Source organism: Tursiops truncatus, chromosome 16 (genome assembly GCF_011762595.2).
Source record: "Tursiops truncatus isolate mTurTru1 chromosome 16, mTurTru1.mat.Y, whole genome shotgun sequence".
Taxonomy (NCBI): Eukaryota; Metazoa; Chordata; class Mammalia; order Artiodactyla; family Delphinidae; genus Tursiops; species Tursiops truncatus.
Window position 1 is genome coordinate 54880114 of NC_047049.1, and position 15293 is coordinate 54895406.

The 15293-nt window shown below is 53.6% G+C and overlaps 1 protein-coding gene across 7 annotated transcripts in view; it reads left to right on the plus strand.

The window, feature by feature from the left end:
• DLG5 (discs large MAGUK scaffold protein 5) overlaps window positions 1–15293 on the plus strand; it is a 120394-nt gene that overhangs the window by 81505 nt on the left and 23596 nt on the right. For all 7 annotated transcript variants that reach the window (XM_033842203.2, XM_033842204.2, XM_033842199.2 and 4 more), the window contains 9 exons: window positions 3431–3615; window positions 5299–5424; window positions 7798–7930; window positions 8392–8519; window positions 9517–9692; window positions 10043–10146; window positions 11801–11893; window positions 13268–14287; window positions 15109–15232. In XM_033842203.2, the coding sequence (XP_033698094.1) occupies window positions 3431–3615; window positions 5299–5424; window positions 7798–7930; window positions 8392–8519; window positions 9517–9692; window positions 10043–10146; window positions 11801–11893; window positions 13268–14287; window positions 15109–15232 (2089 nt within the window). The remainder of the gene's footprint in view (window positions 1–3430; window positions 3616–5298; window positions 5425–7797; window positions 7931–8391; window positions 8520–9516; window positions 9693–10042; window positions 10147–11800; window positions 11894–13267; window positions 14288–15108; window positions 15233–15293) is intronic.

Sequence of the window (15293 nt, forward strand, 5' to 3'; positions counted from 1 at the left end):
GGGTCAGGGGAGTGGCGCTCAGCAGCATCGGAATTGAGGCACTGAGCTTGACTCCCGAGTGATCAGTGGGGATTCTCTGCATCTTTCCTACCTGACCAGCCAGGCCTCATCAGTGACGCTGCTTACCCCCAAGACCAGGTGTGCCCTGCTGGGGCTTGGACAGGCCTGTGGACTCCCCTCTTTGAGACTGCCTTCCCATTCGGTTAGTTTGTGTGTGGCTCTGTTTCGAGCTGCTGAACTTGATCAGAGCAGACTTTCTTCCCATCGGAATAGTTCTCTGTTCATACCGCTCCGTTCTACTTGGTGCAGGTCAGTTAGAATGAAGGCTTTAAAACTGGCCTGTGAGAAGTGAAAAGCAAGGTGTTAAAGGTCCGGCAGCTTAGTAAGGGACAGTGTGTGCGTGGATTGTTGAAGCTAGGGCCCTCTGGACCGAGCATGAGGCAGGGCTGATGCCCGAGGGGCGGCCAGGGCCTCGTGGGCCTCTCTGCGGACTGTGATGCTGCCTGATGCCCAGGCCGTGCTGGGGACTGTGTTTGGAGTGTGGACCTCCTCAGCCATGTGACCTCTTACCTCTCCTAGCTCTCTGGGCCTCAGTCTCCTTACCTACAAACTGGAAATGATGACAGCATCTGCTTCACAGTGTGGTCATGATGATCAGATGGTTTAACATTGAAAACACACTTAGGATAATATCTGCATAAAGTAGGAATGATTTGAGTCTTTATTATTAGGATTATTTTTATGCCCATCTGAACCTTCCTACCCTGTTAGGATTAGGGTGGATCCTATAAGATTGTTTTCATAGGCAAAAATGGGCCAAACAGCAATAATTTCATACAAAGGGAGTGAGACTTCTCCAGACCATCAAGGTGAAAGCCATTGTGAAAAGGAATATTTTCTTTGATGCAATTTTTAAAAGACTGGAATGAAGAAATTCTTAATGAGCAAATATAATGCGTTAGGACTTGGTAATTGCCCTGGAGAAAATGTCACCTCACTTTCACATTCTCGTTTGAGAGCTTAATTGTTGGGGAAAATGTTGATACCAAATAACGAAAACAAAATGATGAAGAATAAAACATTAAAAATGCCTGAGTCGGTCAGTAAGCTAAAAAGTCGAGGACAGTGTGTTAAACCCGTAGAAGGTGGTGAGCCTGTGATAGGCCAGCAGCCCCCTGGAGGGGCCTGAGATGATGGATGCCCCCCAGGGAGCAAGGGGGGCAAAGAGCAGTTGTGCTCTTTGTAGGAATGTGGAAGCACAGAGGAGGAGGAAGACCCCCGACTGCCCCGTGGTGCCAGATCTGGTGGCCTGTGTCACCCCCCTCCCGTTGCTCATGTGTGCCTCCCGCCTGGAGCCCGGTTCGCGGGCCTCGGCAGGAGTGCCCTGGCAGCGTGTGAAGTCCGCCTGTCAGCTGAGGCAGGAGTCTTCTCTGGGCACCCATCCCAGTCAGCAGGCAAGAGAGGACAGCCCCAGCCCCCCACCCCTGCAGCTTCCAGAACTGAAACCCTCGGCTCCTTCTTTTTTTTTTTCTTCCCTCCCCAATTTTTTATTTCTAGAGGAAACTCTACCAACATCAAACCACCTCTGGCCAATATCATCTGCTGATATCATCAGCAAATCGCACTAATATAATTCCTGAATTCCAAGATGTACTTTCTCCGCCAATGCACACACATTTCAACATTTCTGAAACCGGTTGATACCTTCTACCTGACTGGTACATTCCATGTGGTCGCTCTTTTTCTTCTTTTTTTTTTTTCCTTGGCTTCTTCTTGAGTTTATCTGGCTTCTGGGGCACGACCACTCCCCGCCTGGCCGGAGTAGGCCAGGCCTGTGACCTGGGCCATCCTGGCTCTGAAGTGTGGGCAGGAGGGTCTGATCTCCCTGTGGCCTGCGAGACCCCTGGGGATTGATCCCGCCCCTCTCCAGCAGCCACTTCTTGGTGGTGGTGGCGGGGGTGTTGGCTGAGGTGGGCCTTCAGCCAGGCTAGCTTCCTGGCCTCAGAACTGTCCTCGTTCCGCTCAGCTGGGGCGGTGGTTCTTTTTCCCTCTGACCCCTGGTGGCTTCCTACACTGTCCTCCCTTCTCTCTGTACCTCGCTCTTTATTTACCCTCTTTTCTCTGCCGCTGCCCTCCCTCTCCCTGCTGTCTTCTCCAGAGTGGGTTGTGCAAAGAGGGGGCAGTCGGGGGGGCCTGTCAGGGTCTTTGCCTCACTCTGGACACCAGGTCAGCTCTGACCCCTCTCTCCTCTGCTTCCCACCTTTCCGAGTGGGCACACCTAGGGGCTTCCTTCACAAGGGCCGGTGTCCAGACTCTGACCATGGGCAGGCCAAGTCCACTGAAGGTTCGCCGGCGTCAGGAGGACGTGGTTACTGTCCGGGGTGGCTGGTCCCCCACAGGGAAGCTGTGGGGCGCTGCTGCGTGTCACGGAGGTCCTTCCAGATACCAGGTTGCTTCTCAAGACAGGCCCTCTGACAGAGCCGCTGTCCCCTAGAAAGCCCAGCTTGGTCACTTGGACGGGCCGGTCTTTCTGCTGCCCCTGAATGCACTTGCATCTCCTATGCCCAGTCCTGCTTGGGGAGCTGAATTTGCTAGGAAGTGGGGGAGCTCTGTGCGAGGGAGGAAGTACTGCGAGAGGTGGAGGCTGAGCAGAGGCGCGTTCTCGTGTTGCGTGTATTTTGCTTCTTCAGAAAGCCTTTGAGCCGGACCAGGAGTTACTCTTGCAGTAGATGCTCACTTTGTCATTTGTCACATTCTTCATTTTTCTGAGGATCATAGAGGCACAGAGGGAGCTTTCTGTATGAGTGCTTCAAAGAGTTTGATTTGAAATTTTAATGGAGCGTGTAACGCTTTGCGGGGGGTCCAGGTGCAAATCCTTTAGATCTCAGCTTTTTAAAGGAACTGAAACACATAGGACTTCACCAGCAAACGTAGTGGTGTGTTTTCAGATTGAGAAATAACTCCATATGCTGGAGTGTAAAAACTGTATTGTAGACGCAGCAGGTGGGGAGCATGGTGACCAGTGCTGCGCCCTTCACTGCAGTGGGGCCTCATGTCACGTTTGTCACGAGAGCTCTTTAGGGAGAGGTAGTGGACTCTCGGCAAAACGTATACCACGTGAGTGGCAGGGCAGGGTCTGGCAGGAGCCCTCCAGGGGCATTCCACCTGGGCCCCTGGTCCTGGTTCTGTGTGGCGCTGTGAGAGTTTGGGCGGACCCTAATATAGCATCGCTAGGGGTCTGAACATGGCTGTGGAACACGTAGTCATGGGGGGCGGGGGCCGGTGTCGGAACGGGCTCTGGCTGAGACCCTAGTGTTTCCCTCCGTCCGGCTCCCGAGAGTCCAGCCCCAGCTCCTATACCAGTCGGAGGGCACTTCTGGGCCAGAAGGCCTGGTAACCTTCCCCTCTGCCTGCCCCTCACCCCCGCCAGATCAAAGACACGGTGACAATGGACGTGGGGAGAGCCAACAAGGAGGCTGAAATCCTTCGAAAGCAGTGCAAGGCTCTGTGCCAGGAGCTGAAGGAAGCCCTCCAGGAGGCGGATGTGGCCAAGTGCCGGCGGGACTGGGCCTTCCAGGAGCGGGACAAGATCGTGGCGGAGCGGGACAGCATCCGGTATGGGGCGCCCCGGGGCCACATGGGCTCGGGTCTCCCCGTGGTGCCCTGGGTCTGTGGGAGGGTCGGAGTCATAACCACTTCCTTCCAGGTAAGGTGGGCGTGACCTGGGTCGTCCCTCCTCACCCTAGGTGATGCCCCAGCCTCGCCTCATAGTGAGAATTTTAGCATTTTCCATCATGTCTCGACTTCCCATTTCCCTTCACCCTAGAAGTCCGAGCACATGCTGTGTCCACAGCATGGACCCCCGTGAAGTGGTATGAGGCCAGGCTTTTTTCTTAGGGGGTTTCTGTTGCAACTGACATTTCAAAAATGTGTTCTTCCAGCCAGTATTCATTGGTCACCTACCGTGTGCCAGGATCTTAGGTCCCTTGAGCAAGGAGACCCTGGGAGAGAAACAACCTTTGAGGCTCCTGTGCACGTGTGATGCCCGTGAGGGGCCGGCACCGCGGGGGCTACAGGCAGCTTCGTGGGACAGGGTGGTCGGGGGGAGGGAGGTGCGTGAACAGTGAATTCGTGGGGGCATGAAGGGAACTGGGGGACGGGTAGGGAGGTCTCCCCAGAAAGCATGGCGTTCATGCTAGAACTAAAGCTCGAGTGGCACTTTTCCAGGTGGAGAAGGGGGGATGGGTGTTGCAGCCTGAGGGACCATCATGAACAAAGGTGTATGGTGAGCTCAGGGCAGAGCTGGGACTGGTTGTGGCATGAGTGGGGTGCGCACTTGGTGAGTCACAGGAGAAGCGGCTGGCAGGGCTCCTGAGGGCAGGTGGTGAGGGCCTGTGAAGGGGAGCCCTGGAGTGTAGACTTGGCCCTTGGCCTGGAATAAAGCCAGGAGAGGCCCTGCTGGTGGTGGTGGTGGTGATGGTGATGATGATGATGATGGCGATAAGTGAGGACTTGGTCATTGAGAGTTTCTGCAAGATCCCTTGTGGTTGTTTGGAGAGACTGATGTCCACCTGGGCTGGTCAGGAGATGAAGGGTCCGGATTGGAGGAGGTTTGGGGCCATGGAGAAGTGGGGACCAGCCCTCAGGGTCCATCGAGTGGCAGGGTGCCGTTCTGCCGGTGGCACAGAGCACAGCACAGACTCTCCTGCTACCTGGTCACCTGTCCCCACCACCTCTCTGAGTGACTGAGCTGATCCTGGGAGCCCAGAGGCCACACGTCTGTTAGTAGAGAGCTGTTAAGCCTGCACCCCACCTGCACAGGGCTCCGGGCTGCAGAGATGCCTAGGACATGATTTCTGTCCAAGTGGGGGCTCAGTCTAGTTGTGGGGTGGAGGGCATCTCTAGAAAAGCCTGCACGTGGGTAGTGGTGCAGTGTCTGGTCGGTGCTGGGGCACAGGGGCTTGCCAGGTGGGCTGTGCGGGTGGGAGCGTGGTCGTTAACCCCAGACACACTGAGGCTGAACCTGTGGGATGAACACTGTACGTTCAGAAGCGGATGCTCGTTGCCTGGTAACCGTGGGGGTGTCTCCTCTGCCAGGTCCCCAGTGTCCTCTCTGTCCCTGTGTGGGATTGGCCTGGGTAGCCTTGCCTCCAAACTCTCAAGCGCTCCATCTGTGCATCTGGGAGTGAGGCAAGCACCTGGGGTGTTCGGGAGCATGGGCTGCAGGCCTCACTGCAAGCCATGAGTCCTCTGTCCCCTGCCCCTCACAGTGACCTAGCCCTCTGCCCCCTCTGCCAGGACGCTCTGTGACAACCTGAGGCGGGAGCGGGACCGGGCGGTGAGCGAACTGGCTGAGGCCCTGCGCAGCCTGGATGACACTCGCAAACAGAAGAACGACGTCAGCCGGGAGCTGAAGGAGCTCAAGTATGCTGGGGTGGGCGCCTGCTGGGAGAGCTGGCGCCCGGGAGCGTGGTGTCCGCTTCCGTCAGGTCAGGGCAGCCCCATGAGCAGGGCCTGCAGTCTGTCCCTTCACTCTGCCTTACTCGGTCAGTCCGTAAAATGTGTCCGAGTGTGGCCTCTCTGTTGAGAGTTAATTAGAAATCCTTAGATCAGCACAGAGTGTGGCAGCGGCCCTTTGGTGAGCGAGTCGGGGTGGGCAGGCACTGCGTGCCAAGGCTCATCGGAAGGAAGGTCCCTGCCCCGGGCGGTCCACTGGGGGACAGGTAGGCATGTGTCGTCCATTCATTCCCTCCCTCCCTCATTCATTCGGCAACTCCACAAGGATTTGCCAGGTGCCTGCTGCGTGGGGGCCAGGCCCCGGGGGAGGCACAAGCCGCCGGGTCCCTGCCCTGTGGGGCTCATAATACACGGAGACAGACCAAAGGCAGGGCCATCCGAGAGACCAGCACGCAGTCGAACCGAATGATGACAGGTTCTGATGCAGCATTTTTGAAGGCGGTTGTGACTACCGCTCAGCAGTCTGTGCTGTTTGGGGTGTCAGACAGCGTCCCCTCAGTTACAGCGCTGCTCCCAGGGGTGTTACTTCAGACTTGGTGGCCCCTAGCAGTGTACTGAAAATACAGGGATCCAAGCTGAAGAACAGAAATCGGCAGATGCCAATTGGCAGTGCAGTCCAGAGCCAGACCGGGTAGTTGAGAAGCAGCGGCCGTCCGCTTGCTCGTGAGGCTTCCTGAACCGATAGGGTGGTTGGAAGCTGGTGAGCGTGCAAGCCTCGCACACTCGGGGGACGCCTTCCGGAAGTGGGTGACAGCTTCCCCTTCTTCCCCGTTCAACAGAACCTCCTAACGTAAGGCAAAGAGCTTCATTGACTCCGTGAAAACCCAGAAGCCCTGGGGCTTGAGCACTCTAAGAAAATCCCGGGGGTTAAGCGGCAGAGGGACAGCTTCTCTCCAGGCACCCAGTTAGGGTCTGGCAGGTGGTGGAATCAAATTAAGGCAAAGCCTGGCGCCTCGGGGGCTTGAGCACGGGAGGAGGTTTTGCGCGTTAATTGAGCTGGAGTTGCCTGGAACTTCTAAGAAATGTCAAGTTCCGTTTGTTTGTTCATTCAGCATGTTTGTATTTGCACCTTCTCTGAGCTAAGTTCTCTAACCAGTGGGATGCAGGGGAGGGAGTCCTTGCCGCTGCCCGGGAAGCCCCCCGTCTGCAGAAGCAACAGATGTATGTGCCTAGTGGGTGAGAGGTGAGCCGCGTACGGTGAGCATGAAGTGCAGAGCTGCTTCTCTGTCGGGGAAGAAAGCTTGGAGAAGGACTACCCGTGGGCTGCGTGGCCTCCTAGAGCTGGCCACACATTCTTGAGCACGGTTCAGGCAAAGGTGTGGACATGGGAGCGCGTCCAGTCGAGCAGGAAACAACAGTAGTGAGGGGTGTGGCAGGAACCCACTGGGCAGTGCTGAGGAATTGGAGAGGTCATCTGGGCCCAGGTTCTAGGAAGAAGGATGTTACTGGGGCATGTTAACAGGTTTCTGAGTCTTTTTTCGTCCTCCTCACTGGGTCTTTCTGAGAACTAAAGCTTTTTATTTTGATCGAATCCAATTTGCTGATTTTTATTTTTTTACTTTTAATGGATTGTGTTATGTCTAAGAACCCTTAATCCAGTCCTAGATCTCAAAGATTTTTCTCCTATACTTGCCTTCTAGAAGTTTTTTAGTTTTATATTTAAATCTGTGATAGGTCTTGTGTTAATTTTTATATAAGGTATGGGGTTTAGGTTGAGAGTCTGTTGCCAGGATGTCCTCTTGCTCCAGCATCATTCGTTGAAGACCATCCTTCCTCTACTGAACCACTTCTGCACCTTTTGTACTTTGTGGGGCTGTTTCTGGGTCCTCTGCTCTGTTCTGTTGATCCATGTGTCTGTCTTCCTGGCAGTTCCACATGGTCCTGATTTCTGTAGCCGTATAATAAGTCTTGAAATCAAGTAGAATGATTCCTCCCATTTTATTCTTCATTTTCAAAATGGGTTTCGCTGTTCTAATTCCTTTGCCTTTCTGTGTATATTTTAGAATAGTCTTATCCCTGTCTACAGAAAGTCTTGCTGGCATTTCTGTAAGAATTGCATTAAACCCCTAGATAAATTAGGGGCAATTTTCTGAGACTTAAAAAAAACAAAAACAAAAAAACTATGAAAACTCACTGGTACCCAAGAAGCCTTGGGTTTATGAGGCAGCTGGTGTGAAGTATGAGGGGGGAGGGGAATGGTCCACCTCATTTCCGAGTGGACTTTGGTGGGATGCTTTGCCTCCCAGAGGGCCGTTGCCATGGCTCTCTCTTTGTTCACAGGGAGCAGATGGAATCCCAGTTGGAAAAGGAGGCCCGGTTCCGGCAGCTGATGGCCCATAGCTCCCACGACTCGGCCATTGACACAGACTCCATGGAGTGGGAAACAGAAGTCGTGGAGTTTGAAAGGGAGACGGTAAACTGCCCTTGTGTCTTCTCTTCCCAGCTCTCCTCAACGTGACGGCTTTGGATGGGGGAGGGAAAGGATGGCCCTCTTGCAGGGCCCCCAACTTCATAGCTGCTAGTTGGGAGGTCAGCTTTTTCTCCCAGGGTGTGGATGCATCCTTTCCCTGCACTTGTCCAAGCCCCATGCAGTAGCAGCTTGGTCTCCTGTGTTACCCGGCGGATGCTTGCAGTGCATGGAAAGCAGAGGCAAGAGCAGAGCGCCAGGGGGCTGAGAGAGAGAGAGAGAGAGTGTGTTTCCAGTGGTGGAAAGGGGATCACAGCCGCTCAGAGGTTTTATCTTGGGGACCACGTGTCCCGTCGGGGTGAAGGGACAGCACCCGCCTCGGAGTGAGTGTCTTGGGGGCGGGTGTAAGAGCCAAATGTTTCTCATCACTGCTGTAAAGTGAGCTGTTGCCACTCTTCTTTTGCCAGGAGGATATTGACTTGAAGGCACTTGGTTTCGATATGGCAGAGGGTGTGAATGAGCCTTGTTTGCCGGGGGACTGTGGCATATTTGTCACTAAAGTGGACAAAGGAAGCATCGCTGATGGCCGCTTACGGTGAGTGTAGTGGGCTCCAGGCTTTGGAGGGAAGGTGGCAGTTTCCCTCTGACCTAATACAGAGGGCCTGGAGAGCCAGGTGGCGTTTAAATGAATGCATCCCAGGACCTGGGGGCCTCACAGAGGCTGTTGAGGCTTTCAGGCTTAACTGCTAACATTGTTCTTAAAGGCTGCTTGGACTCCGAATCGCCTCTGAATCTGATCTTTCTCCCATCACCAGGTGCTGCCTTTTGCTTCTCTGTGTAGTAAGGGGCTCAGGTGAAGTGTGTGAGAGTCTGGAATGTGCATTGCCTGCTCATCCCATGAAATAGTGATGATAATAATTAGCACCTACATAGTGCTTGGTATTTGCTAAGTTTAAGTACTTCATATAATTCATTAATCTTTACAATCCCATGAGGTAGGTGCTTCTGTTGCCCCCATTTTACAAATGAGGGCACTGAGGCCCAGAGGGACTACGTCATGCCGCTAGTAAGTGGTAGAGCTAGGGTTTGAAACCAGGCTCCAACCCTTGCCAGCTTAACCACTCCACCTTCCTAGAAGAGGAATCCTTTTTCTTTTCTTTCTTTCTTTCTTTTTTTTTAAAAATAAATTTATTTATTTGTTTGTTTTTATTTTTGGCTGTGCTGGGTCTTCGTTGCTACGCGCGGGCTTTCCCTAGTTGCCGTGAGCGGGGGCTACTCTTCGTTGCGGAGCACGGGCTCTAGGTGCGCGGGCTTCAGCAGTTGTGGCACGTGGGCTCAGTAGTTGTGGCGCACGGGCTTAGTTGCTCCGCGGCATGTGGGATCTTCCCGGACCAGGGCTCGAACCCGTGTCCCCTGCATTGGCAGGCGGATTCGTAACCACCGTGTACCAGGGAAGCCCCGAGGAAACCTTTCTGAATGTGTTTGTGGGGTACCTGCTTTCTGCTGTTCTGCTCCCCGAATGGGAGCAACAGGGGCCGGCCCCCTGGTCCCAAGGCCTCCGCTGGCAGTGACCTGGCTGTCCCCCTCCTCAGGGTCAATGACTGGCTGTTGAGAATCAACGATGTGGACCTCATCAATAAGGACAAGAAGCAGGCCATGAAGGCGCTCCTCAACGGGGAGGGGGCCATCAACATGGTCGTGCGTCGGAGGAAGTCCCTGGGCGGGAAGGTGGTCACACCGCTGCACATCAACCTGAGTGGGCATAAAGGTAGGGGCTGGGGAGGTGGGCAGGGCACCCTTTTCTCGTACAGAGAGATCACATGTGTTTTCGGGCACCCCTCATTCCCAGAACTAGGCGTTGATGTGGTTTCAGTGCAGCCCATGTGCTTCACGCTACGGGGCCGTCTGGGTCCTGGGTCTTGCTTGTCTCTGATTGTTTGATTCGCCAGACCAGACCTGACCCGGTCCCTGGGTGGTGTGACCTGGGCGGGGTGCTGGGATGGACAGGTTGCAGTCTGCCAACATCCTTTTTAAAAGTTTATCTCGTAAAGTCAAGATGAGACAACCAGAGGGCCATGCAACCCGGGCAGGGGTTAACCGGGGACCTCTGGTTTGCAGACAGCGGCATCAGCCTGGAGAATGGAGTGTATGCTGCCGCCGTGGTGCCCGGAAGCCCGGCTGCCAAAGAGGGGTCCCTCGCCGTGGGAGACAGGATTGTGGCTGTAAGTCTCAGGGAACCCTTCCTCTGGTTCTAGACTCCCCATCTCCCAGTTCCCATCCTAAGGGCAACTACTTTTAACAGTTCATTGTGTTTTCTCCCCCAAACGTTCAAAACTTGTATCTCCCACTTTTTTTTTTTTTTTTAAACTTAGATGTGATCATAGTATACTGTGCTGCTGCTAACCTTGCTTTCTGTTTCTAACAGCGTGCCTTGAGGTTCTTCCAGATTCACATCTTTAGATCTGTCTGAGTCATTTCAGTAACTGCATGTTCCTTAGTGGCCTTTGGGCCGGTCTCCTGATGGACAGTCAGGACATTTTTTGCCATTGTAATAGTGCTTCATGGCCACTGCTGTGTCCCGCCACGGGATAGAGTCCCGGGTGGGGGAATTGCTGGATCAGAGGGCATAAGCATTCAACACGTGATGTGATGTCCCTCCTTGTGCTTCAGAGAAGTCCCACCTGCCGTGTTTGGGGGAGCTCGTTACTTCACATCTTTGCCAGTGTTTTTCAGATTTGGGGGCGAGCTAGAGTTTGAAAGCAATATGGCCAATACGAAAAACTCTTAAGATGTGGGGAAGTTATAAAGAAAAACAAAACCAACCAAATTAATCTACCACCCCAAGATAATCACTCTGAATATATATATTTTTTTAACTTTCAATTTTGAAATAATTACAGAAATAATTATAATTCAGTTATAATGTTAAACAATATTAAAAAGTGAAGTGGCAAAGATAGTACAGAAAGGTCCTACGTACCCATCATCCAGTTAACATCTAATGGTTACATCTTACGTAACTATGAAATCTGTTATCACATTTTAGGTTAAAAAACAGGGCTGTCCACCACCACAAAGATCTCCCTCGTGTCACTCCTTTCTGTTAACCCCCGCAGTCCTAAGCATGCCCCCTCCCCGCCATCATAAGCCCTGGCAACTAATCTGTTCCCCAGCTCTATAATTCTGTCATTTGGAGGATATTGTGTAAGTAGAGTCTGCAGTACTTGCCCGTTTGAGATGGCCTTTTCCACCTGGCTTCGTGCTGTGAGCTCCATCACGTGGTTGGATGTGCTGATGCCGTGGTCCTTCTCGAAGCCGGGTAGGACTCCATGGTATGGGTGCACCCCAGTCTCACCGTTCACCTATTGCACATACACTTTTAAAAAGCACTGGAACGTGTCTGAGAGGGGTGCGGACAGAGACTCAGGCGTGAGGGGCTGTAGGAGTCTTTGCGATGATACTTCATGTCACGTGGGTCCAGCCTCCCACATCATGATCTTGTTTTCAGTCTCCTCGCGCCCCTGGGGGGGCGTCCGTGTTTGTTTTCCTTTTTGCTCTTGAAGGAGTTCTGAGCCGTGGTCCAGCATCACGCAGCAGGAAGCGGCGGGTCCGGGATGTCCCTCTGGGACCCGTGGTGTTCTGGTCCCAGTCAGTCAAAGTCACTTCCCCAGAGTGCTTTCAAGGCTGTGTGTTTCATTTGCCTCAGAAGCCCCATAACTGGACTTTGAGGGCCTTAACTGGGGAGGGGCTTTCTCTCCTTTGCCAGCTCCAGACGGGGGCACCTTACAGAACAAGGCCCACTGTCCAGCGTGGGTCAGCAGCTAGGCAGAACCCCTATCCTGGTGGTGGGCCTGACGGGCTCTCTGTTGGCCCTAGATCAATGGCATTGCACTGGACAACAAGTCTCTGAATGAGTGTGAATCTCTGCTGCGGAGCTGCCAGGACTCCCTGACCCTCTCCCTCCTGAAGGTAAGGGCCCCCGCCCTGCACTGGCTCTGCTCTCGCCCTCTTTGGGGCAGGCAGAACCCCAGCTCCTTGTACCCAAGCCACTTCTCCACATCACTGGGATCCTTGGAAAAAAGGTCTTGATTTATAAGTGCAAGGTATGCGTGAACCCTGACTGGATCCTGGTTTCAAAACCAAAACCAAAACCGAAAGCCCAGAAACAAAAAAACCTAGCTATGAAGGACATTTTGGAGATGGGGGGTACATTTGGATCTGGACTGGATAATGAGATGATCTTAGGGAATTGTTACTTTTCCTGGGTATAATGATGGTATTGGGGTCATACAGGAGAATGGCCTTATTTGGGAGAAGTGCGTGCTAAAGCTGTTTGGGTGAAATGTCATAATATTTGTAACTTGTTTTCGAATGATCTGCAGTATAAATAGATACAGACAATTGGGCAAAATATTGTTGAATCTAAATGGGTTTAAGGGCGTTTATTGTACTTCTTATCAGCTTTTCCAAGAAGGTTGGAAAAAGGCTCATCTACTTCATTAAGAGATATTTTTAAAAATTATTTTAAAATTAATAGCCTTTTTGGGGAACAGATTTAGGTTTACAGAAAAGTTGAGTTAGTACAGAGAGTTCTCATATCTTCTGCTCTGTGATATCGATGAGCCAATGTTAATACATTAGTATTAACTAAAGTCTGTAGTTAACGTGAGGATCCACTCTTGGGGTTGTACATTCTACGGGTTTAGACAAATGTATAATGACACGTATCCGCCGTTACAGTATCCTGCAGAGTGATTTCAGTGCCCTGAAGAGCCTCTGGGCTTCACCTGTTCATCCCTTCCTCCCCCTCAGCCCCCGGCAAACGCTGATCTTTTGACTCTCTCTGTGGTTTTGCCTTTTCCAGAACGTCATATAGCTGGACTCACATAGCATGCAGCCTTTTCAGATTGGCTTCTTCCACTTAGTCCTGTGCATTTAAGGTTCCTGCATGTCTTTTCATGGCTTGATAGGTTGTTTCTTTTTATCACTGAATAATATTCCATTGTCTAGGTGTACTGTAAGATGCCTTTAATAGTGAATTTTTTATATTTACATTTAATAATTTTAAAAAATAGGCAGGACACAGTGCAGGTGATTTCAGAAAATGCTCAAAGTCAAGGGAACTTTGTGTCTTTCCTGTGGGTTCCCAGTGGCCTGGCTGTGAGCAAGTGTCACCTGTTGGCGAGGTGTACATGCCTGCACGTCTGTCCATCTGTCCAACTTTGGGGTGTGTGTGGCCCATTCCTGACCATCGCTCTACCTCCGGGGGTGGTTTTTGGTGGCAGCTCCAGGTCGTGCGGTCTCACCGGCTCTCTTCCTCCCTCCTCTGCAACCCCTACTTAGGTGTTCCCTCAGAGCGCGTCGTGGAGCGGCCAGAACATCTTTGAAAACATCAAGGACTCTGATAAGATGCTGAGCTTCCGAGCCCACGGCCCGGAGGTCCAGGCTCAGAATAAACGGAATTTGATGCAGCACAACAACTCCACGCAGACGGACATCTTCTACGCCGACAGGCTGGAGGACAGGAAGGAGTCTGGCCCCCCAGGAGGCAGCAGCTCCTTCCTGCACAAGCCGTTCCCCGGGGGAACCTTCCCCGGCTCCCCCCAGGCCTGTCCCAGCGCCTCCGAGCGTAGCCTGAGCCCCTTTCGCTCGGACGCCTCGGGGGAGCGTGGCTCTGGGCCGGTGGACGTGCGTAGCCGGCGGCCACTGCTGCCCTTCGAGACTGAGGTGGGCCCCTGTGGGGAGGCAGAGGCCCGCCTGGACAAGGCAGAGCCCGAGAATGCCAACAGCGGCGGGACCTGGCCCAAGGCTGTGCTCAGCTCCGCGGCAGGACCCGAGAAGCTCTCCGTTTACAAGAAGCCAAAGCAAAGAAAGTCTATCTTTGACCCAAACACTTTCAAACGCCCCCAGACGCCCCCCAAAATAGACTACCTGCTCCCAGGCCCTGGGCCTGCTTACTCCCCCCTGCCCTCCAAGAGGGTGGGACCTCTGACGCCCCCAAAACCTCCCAGGAGGGGTGACTCTATTAAGTTCCAGCACAAACTGGAAACCAGTTCTGAGTCAGAGGCCACTCTAGTGGGCAGCTCCCCATCCACCAGCCCCCCGAGCGCCCTGCCCCCCGACATGGACCCCGGGGAGCCCATGCACGCCTCGCCCCCTCGCAAGGCCAGGGTCCGCATTGCTTCCAGCTACTACCCTGAAGGGGACGGGGACTCCTCCTACCTGCCGGCCAAGAAGTCCTGTGACGAGGACCTCACCTCCCAGAAGATGGACGAGCTGGGGCAGAAGCGCCGCCGGCCAAAGTCTGCTCCCAGCTTTCGGCCCAAGCTCGCTCCAGTAGTGATCTCTGCTCAGTTCCTGGAGGTAGAGCTCAGCCCTGGAGTGGGTCAGGGGGAGGTGGAGGTGGGGCGGGCCACACAGGGGCCTGCGCCCGCCCGCACTGGCATCCCCTAGCTCAGGCTTAGCCCTGGCTCCTTTGCCTCTGCTCTCAGCACCTGCCCGGGAGAAGGGGAGGGGATGGCAGGTGAGTGCCCGCAGGAAGCAGTCTCCCTTTAGGAGATTAGAAAGCAGCCTGGGGTGTGCGTGATAGCGGTAATACGACACCAAGAGGGCAACGCTTCCTTGGGTCTGGGGTTTGATTTGCTTATTGAGCAAGAAGCTTTTGAAGTTGTATTGCAATAAACCCAAGTGGCAAGGACCCACCTCAAAGGATTTAGGGAGTCAAGATAGCACGTGTGAATCTGTTAGCTGGCAGCAGGACAGGCCGGCTTGTTTTTGTGGGTGCTGTGGTCATTTCCAGACGGGAGAGATTGCTGTGAGCAGGAGAACAAATCCCTGCTACTTTCAGCAGACACGGAGCTTCACACGGCTGGGCAGGTTGTGTGGAGTTGCTGCATACGTGTGCCCGATGCACCCATGTGTTCCACCCTCTCTACACACAAAAGCTGTTTATTCGAAAGAACAGATTCTTGCTGTGTGGTTTTCTTCCAAAGTATTTTTGAAGGAAGTTCTTCTCTTCCAGATGTGTAAGGCAACGTGAATGAATAAACGAGTTAACGATCTCTCCCAAATGTCACGTCATGTGTCTGAGTGGGAGAAGCTAGGGCGTAAGGGATAGAAATCGCTTGCAAATGCCTGTGTGTTTCCCTGTTTCCAGCCACTGCCTCTTGCCTTTGGTTCTGCAGGAGCAGAAGAGCGTCCCGGCCAGTGGAGAGCTCTCCCCAGATCTCCAGGAGTGGTCCCCTTACTCGCCAGGGCATTCCAGCCGGCACAGCAACCCCCCCTTCTACCCCAGCAGGGCGTCTGTGGGTGAGCTGGCAGGGCAGGGCCGGGGAGGAGGGTCGATGCGGGCTCCCAGGGCCGCCCAGTC